A 21798-nucleotide genomic window follows, 5' to 3' on the forward strand; every position below is an offset into this window, starting at 1 on the left:
GTTAAATTATAATGATGAAATCTAAACTGTAAATATGAATTGTCTTTTTTTTTCTCCTTTTTTTTTTGTGGATTTCTTTTGTTTTTGTTTCTTTCATCTCACGCTCACTTCCAGTGTCCAAAGAAAGTTTGCTCAAGGCACAAACGTCACTACTGGAGTAGTGCATGGCTTACCATTATGTGACATGGGAAGATTAAAAGAGAATATTGTAGAGGAAAAAAATAAACTGTAAAACTATTTTCGAAGATAAATGTATAAATTATAACAGTATTGGTTACAGCTGTATTTTTTTTTTCTGAGATCCCCAAAATGATCTAATCCTAATTGTTCTTGGGGAGCTATAATTCAGTCATTGTAAACAGAGAAAATTTAAAGGTAAAGGTGAAAGTAAGATTAGAAAATAAAGGAATAAAATGATCTGTGTGGTATTGGCTCATTTTGTTCGCGGACTCGATGCCTTGTCTGATCAACAAACCACAGACGCCTCCAACCGGCCATTCAGCACCATCTGCTGGTTATGCTCAAAACAACACAAATCTCTCATGCTCAGTGTTTACAAACTGCCCAAACTCAGTGTGTCTGTTTTATTGTATTTTACACTGCTCAGAAATATTAGAGGAGTACTTGATCACCACAGTACAGCATAAATCAGTTAAACTCCATGTAGGTGGTATGAGGTGCCAATGTCCTGTGCTGACACCCCAACACCATTTCTGTCGGCATTTCCCAGAACACACCAAAATTGGAGCGGCTGTCTCCTTATTCCCCCGAGTAGCGACCAAGACACCAACAAAGAGACCTGTACAAACATAAAATTGTCCAGTTCTAATGAGTCTGTATTTGACATGACCACCTTTACTCTTCTGCACAGCGAAAGGTCACTCTTAGCTTAATTTGTCGTTTCTTTAAGTAGTCTTCAGAAATGGTTCTCCAGGCTTCTTGAGACCATTTCTGAAGATGTGATGAACCGTAATGATCAACTGAAAGTCCAGATGCTTGGTTTAACTACAGATACAATTTAAAACTCGTTTGCTGACCACAAATCTTTTGCAGTTTTCAATACTTGTGTACTATTACTTATGTAGCATAAAGACTTTTACCTAAATAAAGTACGTGAAGATTCGTCAGTTTGCTACACTATTTATCTCTGATCAGATACTCCGGTTACCAGCTGCTGAAACGTCAGTAATGTTGAAATGTACTTTTATATCTTCGCCTTTTGATGTTGGCATTAAGGCACGAAGTCATTATTTTATTTCTTGTTATATTTACAATAAGTTATGCGTATACAAGTGTGTTGTTAATCGATATGAGGGAGGTTATCCACTGATTAGACAATCTGCAACGTTACCAAAATAGATTAAATAAATCGTAGGTTTCTTGAACGCCACATCGGACCGATTATACCCGGAACCAATTCTATCCTGCTCACCACGAGCGTATTTTGGTGCTGCACTCTCGGAATCGCAAACAGCTACGGCGGCATGATTCTCTCGCTGAATCCACAGCTGTCCGTGGGGACGGATAATTTCCCCTGAAAATAAAGTCCTCATTTTACTGTGAGTGTAAATCGTGCTCATGAAAGCTCGTGTCGTTATAAAAATGTGCGGCTGCACATCAGCTTGACAGGCTAACAGCTGAAGCTAACCCATTCAACATATGGGACTCTACTAGACTTCATACTTTGTAGCACAAGTTTTTATTTCTCTACTTTTCTTAGTAAGTTGGAGGCTAGACCTTGGTAGAAACACTGCTGCTTGTCGTTATAATACCGTTATAAAAAAATGGAGTCGCTAACTACAAATACTGACGTGCGACTAACGGTGACCCGGTGTTTCCGCACACTCAAGTCATCCACGGACAGCTCAGACATCATTACGGCTCTTCGGACACTCCACTCCTACTTGGATGAAGGACCGGACAGCACAGCCACCTCAGCTGAGCGTGCAGAGTTCAGGAGAGCTCACTACTCTTCCGCTCTGCAGCTGCTGGTCAGCAACATTCAGGCTGACTGGTTACACCAGCTGACAGCAGCCCAGCGCGCAGAGCTGTGGGACGGCCTCTTCCTCGCAGGACCTCCAGAGCAGGCGCTCCTGGTGCTGATGGATGCAATAGGAGAGCTGAGGTGGGTGGTGCTGGGTGTGACGTGCTTATCATCATCATCTTCTTTAATAACCTTAATGCCTGTGTCTCGCCCCTGCAGACCCACCTCAAATCTGGACCACGTGGTCAGCATCACTGAGAAGTTCCTTCAGCGTGGTCGCCTGGCTGAGCTGCTCTGGTCCTACTGTCTGGAGGCAGCGCCCTCTGACTCGCAGCAGCTCAGAGAGACGCTGCTGGGGCGTATTAGCGCGTTGCCAGACATTACCGCGAACAAGCTACAGCTAAACAACAGAGCTCTTTTCCGTCCTCAGCAGTACTACCCACTGCTGGCCACAGAAATGCTCACTGCCCTGGAGCACACCTGCCAGGCACTCAGAGGTGAAGGGCATCTGTAAAGCAATGATGACACATTATTAGGAATACTACAGTGTGTGCCAGGAGACATCGTAATCTCTCATTCTGTGTGTTTGTAATTTGTAGCTGGAACGGACTGTAATTTGACTTTTGTGGCTCAAACACTTGGAAAAGTGTGTATCCAGGGGCACGGCGGTGAGTTTAAGGATGTATTTGGTTATAGTTGTTTGTCTCTGTACTGCAGGAGTCCTTAAGCTTTTTCAGGTTGAAAGCCAGCCTTCAGAACCTGAAAAAAATTCATACTCACGCTAAATTAAATAAAGATCAGCGCATTAGAAAACTTATTTTTCCTAAAATAAAAATATCAGTTTATTTTTCACCTAGTTTTCCAGTGGCTCTGCTCCCCACACTTTGCAAACCTCTGCAGTGTGTCCTCCCATTGTGCCACAACCTCCTGCATGTCTTTTGCTGTCAGAACATCCTGTTATTACTTATACTCCCCAGCTACTTTATTAAATGCACTTTGCTACTACTAGCTTTGCTCTCTTTTGCCATCAGAACTTGTATAAATTCAGACCATTCTCATTTTTTTTTCTTCACTTTTGTCCTGCTGCAGGTTCGGTCTTGGCTGTGATGGCTCCTCGTCTGTCCGCGTGCACGCGCTCAGACATGGTGTGGCAGAGGGTTTGCTGGAAGCTGCTGGAAAACGTTCCCCAGCGATGGATGGAGAGCGTGCTCACTGGGCTGGTGCAGGCTGTTAGTGGGTGAGACTGTTGCAGATTCAGAGAATCTGGGAAAGTCTTTTTATTTTATCCAGCTGTCAGATCTGTGTTTAATGGCGCACGTTTGTTGTGTTTTTGTTTCTTCAGGCCGGACGCACTGGGCAGGATCATCGGAAACCTAGTGCTGACAAATAAAAAGGCTCAGTTTGTCATCACTCATAAACTTCTGTTACTGCAATATAAGTATGAGGTACTACAGTAACTTCCTCCCTGACAGTTATATGTGTTATGAATATCGTGCTTTAATCTGCGGCTCTTTTCCTAGACTCGTGTTCTGAGAATTATTCTTGGTTACCTCGCAGCAGACAGGGATCGCAGACCTCTTCTTATCCAGGTGGGTGGACGTGAAGTTAAGCAGCCTAATATTATAAACATATTAGAATATAAATAACCACTTCACACCCTCACTCAGCTGTGCTAATGTGTTAGTTAATGATTTTGGTGTTTTCAGGTTTTACGGTCTGTGTCCCAGGCCTGGGCTAACTCCAGCGCAGTGAAACACACGCCTCTGGAGCAGCAGTTATACGTCAGCAAAGCCCTCCTGCTGAGTGTGAGCCTGCTGAAAGACTCTGAGATACAGGAGCTGCGCTCAGGTATAACAAAGCCTTCTGCTTTGTGCCCCTGAGGATGAAATAAACCCTGACTGTTGGTCTGTTTTTGTTTGTTTTTTAATTAAGAAAGACCTCACGGAGCATAAGATCACTTCAAACTCCATTATTAACTATTCTGGAGCTTCTGCATGACCCTTACTAGATGATTTATTAGTTATATATTTTTACATCTTCATATTTGTGCACATTAAATAAAAATCAGTCAGAGTTTTCAGCAGTAAAATTACTACTGATACTAATCAGATACTACAAAACAGCTACTGAAGTAATAAAATACTTGATTAAACTGAAGTCAGTTACACTGACCGGTTGAATCCGTCTCTCTCAGAGTTACTTCAGTGTATGCTTGGCGGCATGCAGACCCACCTTGACAGCAACGTGGTGCGGATCAGGCATATGGGGATGGTGATTGGAGAGTACCTGAGCTCCCGCATGGATATCAATGGAACCAAGCTTAAATTTGAGGTACGGTTCATTTATAGCAGGAGCAAATATAACAAGCCACCACGAGGCAGCCTGTCATTGTTTGTACTGGACTGTGAGGCTCGTGTGCGAGGTGATGCTGTGTCGTGTTCTAGTACGATCAGGACGAAGAGACTCGTGAGCTGCTGTCTCTGTTGGCTCCCGGCGCCTGTGACGAACCAGAGGCTGAGCCCGTAAATAGGTAGGTCGTACTCCCTGTCACTTCTGCTTAAAGATGTAAAAAGATGAAACTGCCAATCAGCTGACTTGCTAAGTGATGAGAATATTATTTTTTAAGGATCCTGAAATGTTTTACCTAAAATTTTAAAAATGATCTGATTCATCTTAAATGTATGCAATATGTATTAAATACAAATACAAAAATATTGTGTCATCTGTCATCTCCAGAGCTGACGGTCCTCAAGAGACAGCTGAGTCAGCTCAGAATGCATCGCAAACTACATCAGGAGCTCAGGCATTAAAAACGGATCCAGACTCTGATCTCGATAGGTATGTCAAGCATTCAGTAAGAATGACATCCTTTAAAGATTTTTTTTTTTTTTTAAAAACCCAACTTTTACATGTTTAGAGCATATATAAAAGTGCACGATTAACCTTTTATCACTCCAGTGACGATGAGCTCACTCCGTACGATATGTCTGGAGATCAGGAGATCAGTAAGGCGTCCCCGCCTCGCTACCTACGAGACTGCCTGGAAAGTATGACTTCACCCATCTCATCCCTGTTTGCCTTATGTGATCACCTGTGTCGTATTCTCACTCCAGCATGTCCTCATGTTTCAAACTTATCTAGTTTTAATATCCTCTGAGGACCCAGTGCGCGTGGAGCTTGCTTTGAAAGCTGCTGAGAGTTTGGTGCGGAAGAACAGTTTTGCAGCCAGAGAGGTACGACGGGAATAAGAGAGGCTCTAAGATTTGAATATTTCCTCTGGAAGATAGGGGTAAAATGAATTGATGTTATAATGTAGGTGTTTTCATTCTTGTTTTCAGATCAGTGTCCAGATGTCCAAAGTCCTCCTTCATATGGACGACAAATACAACATTAACGGCTTCCTGTACCTCAGGCAGGCGACGATGGTGGCTCTCACTGTCACTGACTGTATTCCTGTATGTTTGCCTTCTCTTAACAAACTACACACAGCTCCACAAACTTTCACTCATAACCAAACTGTATTTCTGTGTCCTTTGGTAGGTGGCTCACTATTTAACCACAGAGTTTTACTCCTTGAACTACAGTCTGCGCCAGAGACTTGATATCTTGGAGGTAAAACGAGAGGTCATAGTGGTTATCTGCGTGATGGTCTTTGATCATTGCTACATATCATGTAATTATGGCCTCCATTATTTGATATCACAGGTTCTTGCCTTAGCAGCTCAGGAGCTCTCTAAACCAGTCACTGAAAAGAAAGCTGCATCCATAAGCTCTGCTACAACAGCTGAGTCGACTCCATACCTCGGTGACAACCCTGTTCACTGGCAACAGGTGGTAGAAAAGCGAATCCAAAGCAAGACAAAACGCCTCACTAAGGTACTTCCAGTCTCTCTTGTGATTTGGAATTTGAGTGCAAGCTCACTCTGAAAAGTAATTTTGTGTGTTTTTGCCACAGAAAGTCAACCAACCTGTTACTAAGGCAACACCAAACCGCTACGCCCCTGTTGCCGGGCACTTCTTTTTCCCTCTGCTTAAAAACTATGACAAGTAAGCATGATCCTTGTTTTCAAATCCATGAACTCAGCTGTAAGAGAACATTTGTTTAATACATGATACCTTCCTGCTAGGCCTCAGGTGACCTTTGACCTGTTGGGCAGTGACCACCTGGTACTGGGCAGGCTGATCCACACTTTGGGCCTCTTTATGCATCTAGCAGTCAATGCACCGGTACATGAATTTCTCCTTCTCTGGCCTATTATAGATGCTGTATTTGTTTTACAATGCCTCTGTTATTTTGCTTCAGATAGCCGCACAGATGGGCTGCGCTTTGCTGGACTTTGTGTGGGCAGTGCGGTACCATGCTGACCAGTATGTGTGATTCATTATCTCTGTTTGTCTCTGTAGTGTAACACAGAATAATATCTGTGGACCTTTGTTGTCATCTAACCTGAATTCTGTGTGTTAAAGGATGGTGAGACGAGGCGTCCTCTTCGCTGTTTGCTCTGTGTTTCTGAGCATGCCCAGTCAGAACCTGCTGGTGGACATCAGTGATCAGCTGTTTGAGACCAGGTCTTGGCTGGCAGGTATTAAAAAAAATGTGGTGTGACATTTTAATGACAGAAAAAAAAAAGCCCGATGCCACACCTGCACCTGATAACTGTCAGCAATCTGTCTTTACAAACACACAAAAAGATAGTGCACAGTCATTCACAGCTGGACTGGACATTTCTGGGAAGCTGATGAGGAACCAGGATGTCCTGTAATACAGGGGTGTCCGTGATTTGATTGGCTTTTCTTTTTTTCTTTTTTTTTTTATCCCAATGGGAATAAAACTCAGAGCTGAGTGATACAGGTCAGAGGGGTCACAACTTCCGTTTTACAGGTTGCAAATTGTCAATACTACTACTAATAATAATAATGTTACTGTCCACAGATGTTGCTGAAGGAGACCCGGATGCAGATTGCAGGAGTCTGGCGGTGCAGAGCCTGGTGCTGCTGGATAAGAGCTTGAAGAAGCAGCTACAGGATCCACAAGCGCCGACTGTGGAGACGTGACACAACGTCAGCAATGCACAATGACATTCTGGGTGTGTGAAAACCCACACATGAAGAGAAATGCGTCTTTAATGTAGATGTTCCTTTAGCTCAGGCATGAATCCTACTTACTGCAGGTGCTGCTTTTTTAAAAAAATATCCTGCAGCATAGTGCCAACCAGAAAACATCTTCTCACACATGCACTAATGGCACATACGCTGGTTTGTGTATTCAGTGTCCGGTTTACAAACCAAATGAAATATTAGATGGAAGATGAAGTTTTCCTTAAATAAAAAAAATGTTTAAAATGTATTAAAATATTTTGCTATGAGGATATCCTTTCTCTGCTTCTTTCCTGTATGGGTACTCTCTGTACTTTGGTTGTTTGTTTGCAGAGGACATCCTGTGAACATTCACATGAATATCACTCTGACAAATAATGGAAATACTATTAGTACTTCCTGTTGTCATGGTCAGAGGAAAGTCCACCACTGCATTGTCTGATAAAATGAAACTACAACGTCTTTTTTATTAGTCTGTTTGAATTCATATGGTTAATTACATTAATTATTTTCATTGTTAAAAAGTTAAAATGTTTTATAATTCAGACAACTGTATTCCTTGTTCTATCTAAAGGTTACACTGACAGTTTTGTACATTAAAAAGATTCTAAATTTATTTTTATTGAGAGAAAGTGTAGGGTTTTGTTTTGTTTTTTTCAAATAATTAAATCTGATGACGATGGGAAATGATTGGGATTTCAGTGTTTTGCCATGTATAAATATACTAGTGCTAAACAAGGAAATAAAAATTAAATATGCCTAGGTTTTGACAAAAACTAACAATATGTAGTTTGGTCTTTAAGTTTTTGAATAGAGGCATTTGTTATTTTGTGGGTTTACCTGTGCACGCCACTACTCAGTAGATTCAATTCAAACTATATGACTGAAGTGCAGACTTTCAGCTTTAATTCAAATGAATATGACATTAGCTGGCTTTTATATAAGTAACCAGACAAACTAACGATTTAAGATTTAAGGACTGTTTTTAATACTTGGATGAAAATCCTTTCCCCGATTCCATTGCCAAACAGCTGCTGCTTATTTGTGGGTTACTCTCTCAGTTTTGTCTTCAGCAACTAAAAAGCAGCTCTGTTAAGTTGAGATCAGAGCTTTGGGGGTGCTGAGCACCCAGAGAGCTGCCCATCCAGGCAAGGTAAACTGTACTCGTCACGATGAGACTTCTTCCCTGTCTCTGTCGGTCCCTGCATCCTTAAATGTCTCCAGATGTCCCGAGTTCCCTCTGACTGTCTCCTTGGTGCATTTAAACCCCTGTTCCTCCCTGTCCTCGTCGTCTGTTGTATTCATCTCCATTATCAGTCATAATTTTACCATCTCTGTGCAAGTCTGCAAATTTCTTTATTAAATCATAAGATTCTTAAATTCATCAAGTCTCTCTGTGCCTGGGTCCTCGTCACAAAACATGACATCACTGTTTTGTACATTTTAACAATTTAATCCCACATTTTTTGAAAAGATGTAAGAAAACCATCAAATGTGATAAAGGTTATTTAAATGCTGCTAAAGAAGAATGGATTGGAAATTTAAAAAAACAAAACAACATATCCTAACCTTAATTACTGCGGGAGAATAATGAATGATGCTCATAGTGAGTAAAAAGTAAACTGAGTGCATTTTTTGGACAGAGATTCACTTTTAAAGTGTGTGTTTAATATAATACAGATACATAAAAAACACTCCAAACTGTACAAAATATTATTTAAAAAATTACAAAAATGGAGACACCTTGGCCTTTGGTACAATGTATGAAAAGATGTTTACTGCAGATACTACTATGGCTCTGCAGATTTGTTCTTTTCTTTTATCCTATGTCGCCTCACCTTGAGGTTGGTAAATCCGTCTATCACATTTTGGTGGTCAAGTCTCTCAAGCATCTCTTTCTCAACTGACATCACAGCCAGGTGCTGGAGTCTGCTTTGACCCATGGTCCTTCTCAGCCAGGTATGGAGCTGACTCAAGTCGCTAAAAGACCTCTCACAGCTACAGCTGCTAACTGGGTTTGTTAGGGCAACCTGAATAACAGTTTTCAGTGTGGGGAAGATCTGATTATCCAGAAGATTGTACAATGTTAACATATCTGGAATGGCACCAGCCTCACTCTTGAGCTTCAAAAAGTTTTTGGCAACTGTGACTTCCTCTGACTGAAGTTCAACATGGTAATGCAGTGCCAGGCCAGGGCTGACAACCCACTTTGTTTTGCAGATTCTGTACAGCAGAACACAACTTCCAGATTGTACGAGTAAAATTAGTTGGTTTTTTTCTTTGCCAGTTTAACAGTTTGTGTTGTGCCTGTTAGTACTCCCTGTCTGTTTTCTTACCTGGTTCTTCCTGACCTTGTACTTTCTCCTCATGTTCTCCTCTTTCCTCTCTCCCTCTTTTGACTGACTATCATACACAAATAGATTGTATTCAATTAGATTAAAAAATACTATTAAGATCACTAATAAAAAAAGTCCTCTCTCAGTTTCCTTTTAACCAAAAGGCAAATAACCAAACCACATGTACATCTAATAAAGGACATAAATATTGAAACACTGATCCAACATTATCCTTTATTGATGGATCATTTGATTTCACACTTTTACCTGAATGTGGCTACTTTAAAAAAAAAAGAAGAAAGAAAACACTTCCTCATATCCATTATGAACCTGGCTGCCTCTCTGTACACACACACACACACACACACACACACGCACACACACACACACACGCGCACACACACACACACACGCGCACACACACACACACACACACACACACACACACACACACACACACACACACACACCATATAGTGCTACATAGGGGGTATGCTGAAAATAGAGGGTGATAAACTGGGAAGGTGAAAACTAGTGAGTGAGTGACAATGAAAAGGCAGTTTTCATACCGCTGTAGCTATAATGGAGCAGACTAACAGCACTAATGTTTCTATTGTTGTCCTCTTCTATTTCATATTGTGCTGAGTGAGCGTGCCATCAGCCTGACCAATAAGAGCCAAGAGTTGCAGTGATAGGCAGGCTGAACCAGCAAATAGCCAGAAACAACTGGTCAGTGCAGCACCGCCTCAGGTACCACATACAGATTTTAACTGGCTTCTGACTTTGTGTGGTGTGGAGTATGCTAGATTTTATATAAATATGGATGAGATTAGCTGGGGATGAACAAAATCTCCTTCAGCAACTATTAAATAGCCAGAAGGGGCCAGACAGTCAATATATTAATTCAGCGTTCCTACAGAACAGACCGTAAAGCATTCCCAAAAAGTCAAAACAATTATTTTAGCAGCTGATTTCTGTACTTAAAAAAACCCCAAACAAACATTTATTATAGCTCTATTATGTAGGTAATGTAGGAGACGTGGACACAAATACACAGAGGGTTAACGAGGGAAGTGGGAGCACACGGGGAACACAGGCGACACTGATAATCATAACGAGACACGGCAGGAGTAACACAACACTGACGGGAGACTATCAAAGTAAAACAGGAAGCACACAGAGACGCAGACCAGATTGGAAGAGAACACAGACATAGCGGGCTGGGAAAACATGGAATAAAACACAAGGAGGAGAAACGAGGCATGGGGGCTGGCAGATACACAGAGGGGGCACACAGGGGGTAAAGTCACGAGGGGAAATCAAATAAGCAACATCTTAACAGAACAACCGAGGGACCCTAAAGCTGACATCAAACAACAACAATACAAGACACACAAAAAACCAGGTAGAAGTCCCAGGACCATGACATGCAGGTGGTTACATATGGTTAAAATGATTCAAATGCACTAAGTATGCATGTTTTTCATATCAATATAGTCCATAACTTGATTACTGTCTGTAGCCCACATGATTAAACACTTTAGTTACATAAAACATGTGAGTTTAGATTTTATCTACTGTATAGCCTGTATAGTAAATTAATATGTAGCCCAATAAGTATAAAATCCAGAAAGCTACACAACATGGGGCGGTTCATTTACAAACACAGTTCTAACTTGAGTTTCACACAGTTTTTATTAGAAAACAATCAAATTGTTAAATGCTTCAAGTACACAAAATGTCAGAAATCTGCACCGTCATGAACAGAAATTTAAACCTAATTTTTCGTGATTTGTTGATTAACCCTCCGAGGTCTAAATCCCACGTTGTGCACATCAACATCACAGATTTGTACAAATAAAATTTATAACAAAGACATGTTAAATATTAAGCACTGGAAACAGCTTGTTGTTTTGTTGCCATAGCGTTTTGTTTTGTCTCCATTTAAAAGATATCAAAATCTGAGCAAACAACTTGATGTCAAAAGAATCTCTGCACATTCCGCAGTCTTTGCTGCTAAAGTGACATCACAGCATTTAAGCATGTTTGAATGAAAACATCAGCATATGAACACAAAACTGAAGAGACACTGCAACCGAATGAAAGCAGACCACTATTTAGTGACATTTGGACGTTTCCCTGAGGATTAACTGCTGTGTAATCTACCAAGAACTAAAGTAAGCTCAAATTTCAGTTTATAAACTCAAGATCATTTACTTAAATATATAAAGCCTGATTTCCCTGCTTGCCAGGACAGTATTTATGTACTTTACATTGTGCAAGACTAGACTATATTTTCCATCATAGAGAGGATGATGTGGATCTATTATTCAGGAAAACAAATGAAGACTTAACTATTTGTCAGCTGATGTAATATTTGACAAATGATACATAAATTAGAAAATGTTCTAAATCATATCTTAGAGTGACAGAAGCTCTTTTTAACACGATTATTTCTCAGATTATTTTGTTCATTTAGGAAAATAGAGAAGACGTAAGTTTTGTTCTCAAACAAACTATTAGAATTTCTGAGAAACTGAGCCTACGTGCACATGTACACGGCTATTTTTGAAAGCGCAGCTTTGTCTCTGCATTTGGGCCTTTCGTCCACACCTAAACAGCAGATTGAGTCACTGAAAGGTGAGATTTTTAAAAAGCACGTTTTTGTGTTCAGGTGTGGACGAGGAAAACGGACATTTACTCAGGCAATGTCAAAAGTGTGCGCCGCTGTTGAAGTCACGCTGTGGCCACGTTATTGTTTACATGAGATCAATTTCTACAATGGCAGATGTAGACAACATACTGTGTCTGTTAATCTTAGTATCTGCAGTTTTTACACGCTTACATCAGACGTGGATTCTACATTCAACACAGACGCTCTCCCAACCCAAATCCTGACGTCGGTTTGGAAGAAATGTAATTTTAAAAAATGACATTTATGTATGCTGTATGCATTTAGTCCATTCCAAAGTTGTGAGTCTGTCTTTAGTTATTAACATTTGAAACGATGAAGGCACGTGAAAGTAACACAAAATTAGCTGCTTTTCCAGAAAAAGACAAAAACTTCTCAGAAGTACGTAAGGTTTTATGAGGTTTTCCCACCCAGGCTTCTAGACTTCTGATTGGCCAACATTTCTACACGGTTAAGATTTGGCGTGTTCTTGACAGCGTTTCACTTTGTTTTTAGTGTTTAGATGTGGAAGGAGATATTTTTTCAAAACTGCACATGTGGACTGGATTTTTTTTTTTTTAAACGAAAAAGGAAAAACGTCTGTTTTCAAACATAGCCGTGTACGTTTGGACGCAGCCTAAAGTCATCACAAAAAAAGCAAATTCTCTGAACATTCTGGGTTGAGGTTTAGTGATCATTGTTGTTTTGTGTTCCTTGTAGTCAAAATGAGTGCAAGTGGAGACGGACCACAAAATAACCAAAACGGTAAGCACATGTACTCAGTCTTGAAATTGATGAAAAACAGATTTTCAGCAGATAGTTATGGATGTTAATTAAAAGATTTAATGATCTTGCAGGCCAACAGGTTAACCCACAAATGTTGGCAAATGGAGATCAGGAACCTGCTAATGGCTTCCTGAACAATCTGTATCTCGCTCTCCGTGAATATTGTTGCTATCTAGATGAGCTAATAGCTTCAGTACTGGCACAATATGACAATTACCTTTACGGGGACGAAGACGATGACGACGACGACGACGACGACGACGACGATGACGACGACAACGACGATGACGGCGACGACGATGACGGCGACAACGATGACGACGACGACGATGACGGCGGCGACGGCGACGGCAACGATGACGATGACGACGACGACGACGACGACGATGTTCAAAATATTCATGTGAGGGACAATAATGCCAATGGTGACAACGATGAACAGCACGGGGATGCTGTGGTTGTGATCATTTTCAATGTTGGTGGCATTGAAAATGAGGAGGCATTTGAAGGCCGCATGGATGGTCGCCAGTACATCCCAGAAGAGGACCCTCAGCCAGGTGTTTCCAGGAAGAGGTCTAGAGAGAGGGATGAAGAAGATTTAGGAGCAAACAAAAGAATGAGATGGAGCGATGATGACTCTGAAGTATTTGAAGATGCGCACGAAGAGCTTGAACACGAAACTGGAGGCTCGAGGAAGCGTTCCCGAGAGGATTTTGAGGAAGAAGAGCAATACTTGCCTGTGTGCAAACTTCAGAGGTGTTCAATTGAGTCGACCAGCAGCAATGAAGACTAAGACTACTTCGACGGGTTTTTTCAGTATCCTTTCAGTAATCTGATGGCCTACTCAGGTGATCCTGAATCCTCTATGCTGCAATAAGCTGGGCATACACTGTGCTGCGATTTTTCAGTCGCGTTATTCGGCTCCTGATCAAACTGTAGGATTGACTCGCAGGGGTGAGAAGTTTGATCAAGGCCAAACTCGGGACGATCCCCAAAACGATCGCACGACTGAAAAATCGGCTCAAAATGGGCCAAAAATCGCACAGTGTATGCCCAGCATTAGGCTGCGGGGGGATTCCCATGATGCACTGGGTGTTTCTTCTTCACCCACTATGTTTAATAGACCTCTCTGCACTGAATGGTACTTGTTATTAACCTCTGTCTCTGTTCCATGTCTTTATACTATTTTCCTTGCCCCTCCCCAACCGGTCGCAGCAGATGGCCGCCCCTCCCTGAGCCTGGTTCTGCTGGAGGTTTCTTCCTGTTAAAAGGGAGTTTTTCCTTCCCACTGTCGCCAAAGTGCTTGCTCATAGGGGGTCATATGATTGTTGGGGTTTTCTTTGTAAGTATATCTTACAATATAAAGCGCCTTCAGGTGACTGTTGCTGTCATTTGGCGCTCTTTAAATAAAATTGAATTGAAAATTAAATAGATGTCACTGTGATGATTTCTTCCCTGCATAGAAAGCTTAGACCCAAATGCAGATTCAATGCACATGGTTAAACTATTTATAAGACTTTGTTTAAAGAGAGGGAATGGAGAACGTGGCTCGAGCTAGGAGTGTCAGCAGACAGCAGGAACCAGAGGAAAAGCTATCGAGAGACTGAACACCTGGCTCCTGATGGGAACAATCCAACGGGAATTCTGCAACAGAGGGAGAAGAAGTTGCTGGACGGGTAAGGGAGTTTGAGGGTAGGATGAGTACGTTGGCAGAGGAGACCTAAACACAGGGAAAACAAGGTTAAACACAGGGAAGGAGCACGCCAGAACTGGAGCAGAGGGGAAGCCTAGTTACCACTGGAGATGGCAGAACAAACTGGCGAGGAGTAGCAGGCAGCGCTGGTTTAAGAAGCCCTCCTGCTGATTGTTTGCAGATGAGGCCCAGGTGAGATGCTGGAAACTCCACCTCTGAAGTGTGGACACAGTATCCCCATTCCAAGTGGAAAAGCCCCTCAGACACTTCCATGGTGCATGACAAGAAGGATGAGAAAGCATTCATGGTCCATCCATCCCTCCGTCAGCGTAATGCCTAAAAGTTTATTCAGATGTAAATGTATTACATTTTTAAATAAAGATCATCAGTGTTTTTAATGACGCTGCAGTTCATTCATGTGTCTCTATTGGACAGTGTTGTAGAAGTTACAGAAGACAGGAATCAGTTCCAGCTTGGCCTGACATTTGATCACTAGTGATGTGTGATACCACTGATTTCCTTTCCGATCCCATACCACGTAAAATTCAGGGTGGTATCGACGATACTGCTCCGATACTTTGTACAAAAACTTTACTCTTTTATTGTATCTCAAATTATAGCGTCATAATCATTACAGGACATCAGATTACTTGTTCTTATCACTTAATAATGCAGAATTCATCATATAGAAATCAAAAACCTGAAGTTGTGCACTATGTGAACACCTTGCCTGCCTGCAGCACTAAAGGACTCCCTGAGAGACGTCTGTCTCACCCTAGCAGCACCCGTCCTTCTCCTCCTCTTCAGTTTGCCTCAACATAAGCTCGTCATATTCTGTGATATGATTTACTTTGAGGTGTTTGACAAGGTTAGTGGTGTTGCCACAACACCTCACTTTCTTGCCACATGTATCGCAAACCACGTCTGGGCTGTTTGTGGATGTAAAATACGTGCACACATGACTCCAGTTACGCTCAGCCATTGTTGTGAGTGCGCACGCCACAGGCTGCCACACATTTATACAGCCGTATTTCACACATGACTATAAAAGGCGGAAGAGGGAGTAGTTCTTTCCAATGTAGACAATCTGAATGATAGTTTCTTTCCACTGTGTTCCTGTTAATGAAAAACTACAATTTACCCCAAAATGATTCAAATATCGATATTTTAATGTGGAAACCTTCTGTTTCCACATCTGGACTTTCTGTTGCTGCCCACGCGGGTGAAACTTTCTTTGAAGTGGCTCATTGAAGTTGTAATTGATAATCAATTCCCACACAATGTGAGAATCCAATCAATTTGTTTATCAGGGGAAAGGTGTGATTTCTTAGGACACTGGAGCCTAACATTAACTGGTTTAAAATTAGCTTATTTCCATAAGAAGAAAAACATACTGAGAAAGAGATCACCAAAATATACATGTACAAATGTGAAATAGTCATATGTAGTGTGAAAGAGCTATTTGACATCTTTAAATTCAAAGTAATGTATAAATCCACTTACATAAAACATGAAAAGGCGGCGCAGCGATGCCCATCTCAGCCAGTGTATGATGGTGGGGCAAGATGGCAGCTTCCACAACATGACGCCAGCTCCTATGTATTTTTAGTAGATAAATGATACGTTTATGTATCAATTTGTTGGAAGATGTAATTACACCTTAATTATGTAATTAGAAGCAAAAATGATTTTTTTAAAAATCAAATCACCTCAAAAAATTACTGTACTTACTTTCTAAATCATTCTTTACCTCTGAAAGGGGTGGCTGTGGCTCAGGAGGTGGAGCAGGTCATCTACTAATCAGATGGTTTTTGGATCGATCCCTGGCTGCTCCAGAGTGCATGCTAACTGTCCTTGGGCAAGACATTAACCCCAAGTCACTCTCTGATGCATTCATCAGAGTATGAATGTGTGTGAATGTTAGGTAGAAAGCACAGAAAAAGGGCTTCTATGAACAGGTGTGAATGAGGCAACCTGTATAGAGCGCTTTGAATGTTCAGGTAGAGTAGAAAAGCACTGTAAAAATTTCTCTGTGTTGATTTCTTTTGGACCTCAAACATTACTCACCTTGTTGCAGGTTTCTTTATTAATGCTGAAAACCCAGAATGGAAACTGACCTTACTGCTTCCTTCCTTTCCAAACTATTGCGGCTCCTCCAACCAACGGCCGCGGCAGGCTAAACATGAGGACACAGATGACGTGCAACAGTAAACACATGAGATACACCTCTGTACTATTTGCTACTTTTATTCCACATACAACTGTCCACTGTACAAATCGGCACACGGGCTCAAACCATTAAACAAATGCACAGACTGCACAAATAACTGCACCATTTACTATGCCAAATTTCAACATTGGCCTATTGCATAACTTAGTGCAGAAGTATACATAAACCAAAAGATGCATCAAAATGATTCAAGCTGCGCTCAAGCTGCAGTCAACAGAAGGTTTCGCCTCATGCTCACCCTACCTTTCTGCTCATTAACATCAGGTGCCGTGAACAGGTGAGTGCAACCACATTTATCACACCCATTAAATCCTTTTATCTCATTGTGTTTGAATAATTGTAATTCCTTCTACTGGGATCTCAGCCAGAAGTCCATCTTTCACCTCCAGCTCATTTAAATCTCAGCTGCCAGACTTATAACAAATTCAAAGAAATAAATCATCATTCTCCTCCTCACAACCTTTTGGGTATACGATACATGGGTACAAGCCTTGTTACAGATTTGGTCACTTTTTATGAACCAAGTCACTGCCTGCATTCTGCACATCAGACACTCTTAGCTGTCTGTGCAGCCTGGCTCAATGCAAAAAGAAAACAAACCGTTTCGTGTTTTAACTCTTTGAACTTTTCTTTTGTGTTTTTAACTAAGATTTTATTGTGTTCTTTAACACACTTTGTAACTGTTTTGAAAGTGCTAGGCAAATTAACTGTTAACTATTACTGTTATTATTGTTATTGACAGTCTGGAGCTTTGGCAGTATGGAAGGTGGATGCGAGAGGGAGACTTCATGGAAACCACCTTGTAAAACATGAATACAAGAAACCTTTAACTTGCTGCATCTTCAGACCGTCCACACCTGGAGAGTAAGCAGCCTTCGAAGTCCCATATCAAGTGGAAGAGTATGACATTTTTTTAATCAAATACTATTTTTTGTATTTTATTATAGTGATGTGGCAATGCTAGCTCGAGCATCTGTGAGAGGAGATGAGCGTGCGCTGGACAAGTTTAGCTGGAAGGGGGCACCTCTGAAGATGGGGCCACAGGAGGGACTTGGATTCTTTATCTGCACTGCAGATGGTAGGAGTTTGTGATTCCTGTTGGAGTTTGGAAAATTAAATCATTTGTTATTTCCAATGCATTTGACCATACTTTCTTTAAGACACAATTTGTTTTTTCATTGCCTTGTATAATTTTGTCTGAGGCCAGCAGTCTTCTGCAGTCACAGCCCTCAATGTATAAAGGCTGTTTATTTTATTTGTTTGTTCTGTAAATTGCATTGATGATACTTTGCTTTATTTTTGAACAGTTACGAAGAACAGTATGAGAAAAGTATTCATGGTTTTAGAAAGTCTGATTAATCCAGCAGACTTGTTGAAAATTATATCAAAAGTGTATTTTGCCTCTGTGAAGCAGTAATCCTGTGGGAGTCTCCAGAAAGGGGAAAATACAACAAGCTATAATGCTATTGATCCAGAATCCAGTCTGATCTTTAATAAATATGAACACTTTGTGGTTTGAGCTGTCAGATATTCCACTTATTTCATCTTTAATCCCATGTCTTATGCATATAGGTAAAGTCCATAGTGTGGATGAGTATTGTAAGACGAGTGTCCTTCTCAGTGTGGAGGGCTCCATCAAGAAACTTCTCTACATGCTACGTGCTACATAACTATGTTTTGTCTCTTGATGAGACTCTGGGATATGAGAGGGGAGAGATGATCAACTGTGTTTCATACTGTGCAGGCAAAGGCAAAAGTTTGCACAGAATTGTAAATGAAAAGAAGCTTTTTCTTTCCCATCACCATATTCCTGAATGTTTGCAAATGCATAGGTTAAAAAAAAAAAACTCGTTGCTTTTTTAAAAATTCTGCAACACTCAGAAATCCTAGCAGCTGGCACCACCAATGGACGCATAGCAATGTGGAGGATGGTGGTGCAGTCGGGTAGCAGTAGACACTAAGCCCCAGTGGAAACTGCAGACACCAACAGAAATTGGAGGAAATGTCACTCAGCTACAGGTAATGTCTTGACCAGCATTAGTACATTACTTTCGTTTGGTTTAATTACACTTTTATTTTAACTGGAGATTGACAGTAACAACACTGTTTTTCTTTGAGCCAAAATTTCATTGAAGGAAATTTCAATGCAGCTTTGATGCTGGATGGAGACAGCAACGCATTTTAAAACCCTGACTTGGACTGTGGGAATCAAGTCTTTACAATACACACACACACACACACACACACACACACACACACACACACACACACACACACACACACACACACACACACACACACACCAGCCTGACCAATAAGAGCCAAGAGTTGCAGTGATAGGCAGGCTGAACCAGCAAATAGCCAGAAACAACTGGTCAGTGCAGCACCGCCTCAGGTACCACATACAGATTTTAACTGGCTTCTGACTTTGTGTGGTGTGGAGTATGCTAGATTTTATATAAATATGGATGAGATTAGCTGGGGATGAACAAAATCTCCTTCAGCAACTATTAAATAGCCAGAAGGGGCCAGACAGTCAATATATTAATTCAGCGTTCCTACAGAACAGACCGTAAAGCATTCCCAAAAAGTCAAAACAATTATTTTAGCAGCTGATTTCTGTACTTAAAAAAACCCCAAACAAACATTTATTATAGCTCTATTATGTAGGTAATGTAGGAGACGTGGACACAAATACACAGAGGGTTAACGAGGGAAGTGGGAGCACACGGGGAACACAGGCGACACTGATAATCATAACGAGACACGGCAGGAGTAACACAACACTGACGGGAGACTATCAAAGTAAAACAGGAAGCACACAGAGACGCAGACCAGATTGGAAGAGAACACAGACATAGCGGGCTGGGAAAACATGGAATAAAACACAAGGAGGAGAAACGAGGCATGGGGGCTGGCAGATACACAGAGGGGGCACACAGGGGGTAAAGTCACGAGGGGAAATCAAATAAGCAACATCTTAACAGAACAACCGAGGGACCCTAAAGCTGACATCAAACAACAACAATACAAGACACACAAAAAACCAGGTAGAAGTCCCAGGACCATGACATGCAGGTGGTTACATATGGTTAAAATGATTCAAATGCACTAAGTATGCATGTTTTTCATATCAATATAGTCCATAACTTGATTACTGTCTGTAGCCCACATGATTAAACACTTTAGTTACATAAAACATGTGAGTTTAGATTTTATCTACTGTATAGCCTGTATAGTAAATTAATATGTAGCCCAATAAGTATAAAATCCAGAAAGCTACACAACATGGGGCGGTTCATTTACAAACACAGTTCTAACTTGAGTTTCACACAGTTTTTATTAGAAAACAATCAAATTGTTAAATGCTTCAAGTACACAAAATGTCAGAAATCTGCACCGTCATGAACAGAAATTTAAACCTAATTTTTCGTGATTTGTTGATTAACCCTCCGAGGTCTAAATCCCACGTTGTGCACATCAACATCACAGATTTGTACAAATCAAATTTATAACAAAGACATGTTAAATATTAAGCACTGGAAACAGCTTGTTGTTTTGTTGCCATAGCGTTTTGTTTTGTCTCCATTTAAAAGATATCAAAATCTGAGCAAACAACTTGATGTCAAAAGAATCTCTGCACATTCCGCAGTCTTTGCTGCTAAAGTGACATCACAGCATTTAAGCATGTTTGAATGAAAACATCAGCATATGAACACAAAACTGAAGAGACACTGCAACCGAATGAAAGCAGACCACTATTTAGTGACATTTGGACGTTTCCCTGAGGATTAACTGCTGTGTAATCTACCAAGAACTAAAGTAAGCTCAAATTTCAGTTTATAAACTCAAGATCATTTACTTAAATATATAAAGCCTGATTTCCCTGCTTGCCAGGACAGTATTTATGTACTTTACATTGTGCAAGACTAGACTATATTTTCCATCATAGAGAGGATGATGTGGATCTATTATTCAGGAAAACAAATGAAGACTTAACTATTTGTCAGCTGATGTAATATTTGACAAATGATACATAAATTAGAAAATGTTCTTAATCATATCTTAGAGTGACAGAAGCTCTTTTTAACACGATTATTTCTCAGATTATTTTGTTCATTTAGGAAAATAGAGAAGACGTAAGTTTTGTTCTCAAACAAACTATTAGAATTTCTGAGAAACTGAGCCTACGTGCACATGTACACGGCTATTTTTGAAAGCGCAGCTTTGTCTCTGCATTTGGGCCTTTCGTCCACACCTAAACAGCAGATTGAGTCACTGAAAGGTGAGATTTTTAAAAAGCACGTTTTTGTGTTCAGGTGTGGACGAGGAAAACGGACATTTACTCAGGCAATGTCAAAAGTGTGCGCCGCTGTTGAAGTCACGCTGTGGCCACGTTATTGTTTACATGAGATCAATTTCTACAATGGCAGATGTAGACAACATACTGTGTCTGTTAATCTTAGTATCTGCAGTTTTTACACGCTTACATCAGACGTGGATTCTACATTCAACACAGACGCTCTCCCAACCCAAATCCTGACGTCGGTTTGGAAGAAATGTAATTTTAAAAAATGACATTTATGTATGCTGTATGCATTTAGTCCATTCCAAAGTTGTGAGTCTGTCTTTAGTTATTAACATTTGAAACGATGAAGGCACGTGAAAGTAACACAAAATTAGCTGCTTTTCCAGAAAAAGACAAAAACTTCTCAGAAGTACGTAAGGTTTTATGAGGTTTTCCCACCCAGGCTTCTAGACTTCTGATTGGCCAACATTTCTACACGGTTAAGATTTGGCGTGTTCTTGACAGCGTTTCACTTTGTTTTTAGTGTTTAGATGTGGAAGGAGATATTTTTTCAAAACTGCACATGTGGACTGGATTTTTTTTTTAAACGAAAAAGGAAAAACGTCCGTTTTCAAACATAGCCGTGTACGTTTGGACGCAGCCTAAAGTCATCACAAAAAAAGCAAATTCTCTGAACATTCTGGGTTGAGGTT

At 40.8% G+C, this 21798-nt stretch overlaps 2 protein-coding genes across 2 annotated transcripts; both read left to right on the forward strand.

Annotated features, from left to right (window-relative positions):
* The first annotated feature begins 1471 nt into the window (after window positions 1-1471).
* Window positions 1472-7283, forward strand: telo2 (TEL2, telomere maintenance 2, homolog (S. cerevisiae)). The gene is made up of 20 exons (XM_085360621.1): window positions 1472-2125; window positions 2204-2481; window positions 2584-2652; window positions 3074-3221; window positions 3327-3429; window positions 3505-3573; window positions 3691-3832; window positions 4179-4315; window positions 4429-4514; window positions 4721-4822; window positions 4943-5031; window positions 5126-5217; window positions 5323-5439; window positions 5525-5596; window positions 5690-5860; window positions 5940-6031; window positions 6112-6211; window positions 6288-6352; window positions 6452-6567; window positions 6918-7283. The coding sequence occupies exons 1-20, from the start codon at window positions 1785-1787 to the stop codon at window positions 7037-7039; spliced, it is 2511 nt and encodes an 836-aa protein (XP_085216747.1). The 5' UTR covers window positions 1472-1784; the 3' UTR covers window positions 7040-7283.
* A 5530-nt stretch (window positions 7284-12813) lies between these two features.
* On the forward strand, window positions 12814-13667 carry LOC146626500 (uncharacterized). Its single transcript, XM_085360622.1, has 2 exons — window positions 12814-12853; window positions 12946-13667. The coding sequence occupies exons 1-2, from the start codon at window positions 12814-12816 to the stop codon at window positions 13665-13667; spliced, it is 762 nt and encodes a 253-aa protein (XP_085216748.1).
* The last annotated feature ends 8131 nt before the right edge of the window (window positions 13668-21798 follow it).

This window comes from Diplotaxodon limnothrissa, linkage group LG8 (genome assembly GCF_057381915.1).
Source record: "Diplotaxodon limnothrissa isolate DT_005_m linkage group LG8, D_limnothrissa_male_GT1.1, whole genome shotgun sequence".
NCBI classification, from domain to species: domain Eukaryota; kingdom Metazoa; phylum Chordata; class Actinopteri; order Cichliformes; family Cichlidae; genus Diplotaxodon; species Diplotaxodon limnothrissa.

Excerpts from the sequence above, each read along its gene's own strand:
- LOC146626500 (XM_085360622.1), top strand. The coding sequence starts at position 12,814 with ATGAGTGCAAGTGGAGACGGACCACAAAATAACCAAAACG. Across the intron at positions 12,854-12,945 it reads ACCACAAAATAACCAAAACG|GCCAACAGGTTAACCCACAA; the intron begins GTAAGCACATGT and ends ATGATCTTGCAG.
- telo2 (XM_085360621.1), top strand. The coding sequence starts at position 1,785 with ATGGAGTCGCTAACTACAAATACTGACGTGCGACTAACGGTGACCCGG. Across the intron at positions 5,218-5,322 it reads ACAGTTTTGCAGCCAGAGAG|ATCAGTGTCCAGATGTCCAA; the intron begins GTACGACGGGAA and ends TCTTGTTTTCAG. Across the intron at positions 6,212-6,287 it reads ATCTAGCAGTCAATGCACCG|ATAGCCGCACAGATGGGCTG; the intron begins GTACATGAATTT and ends ATTTTGCTTCAG.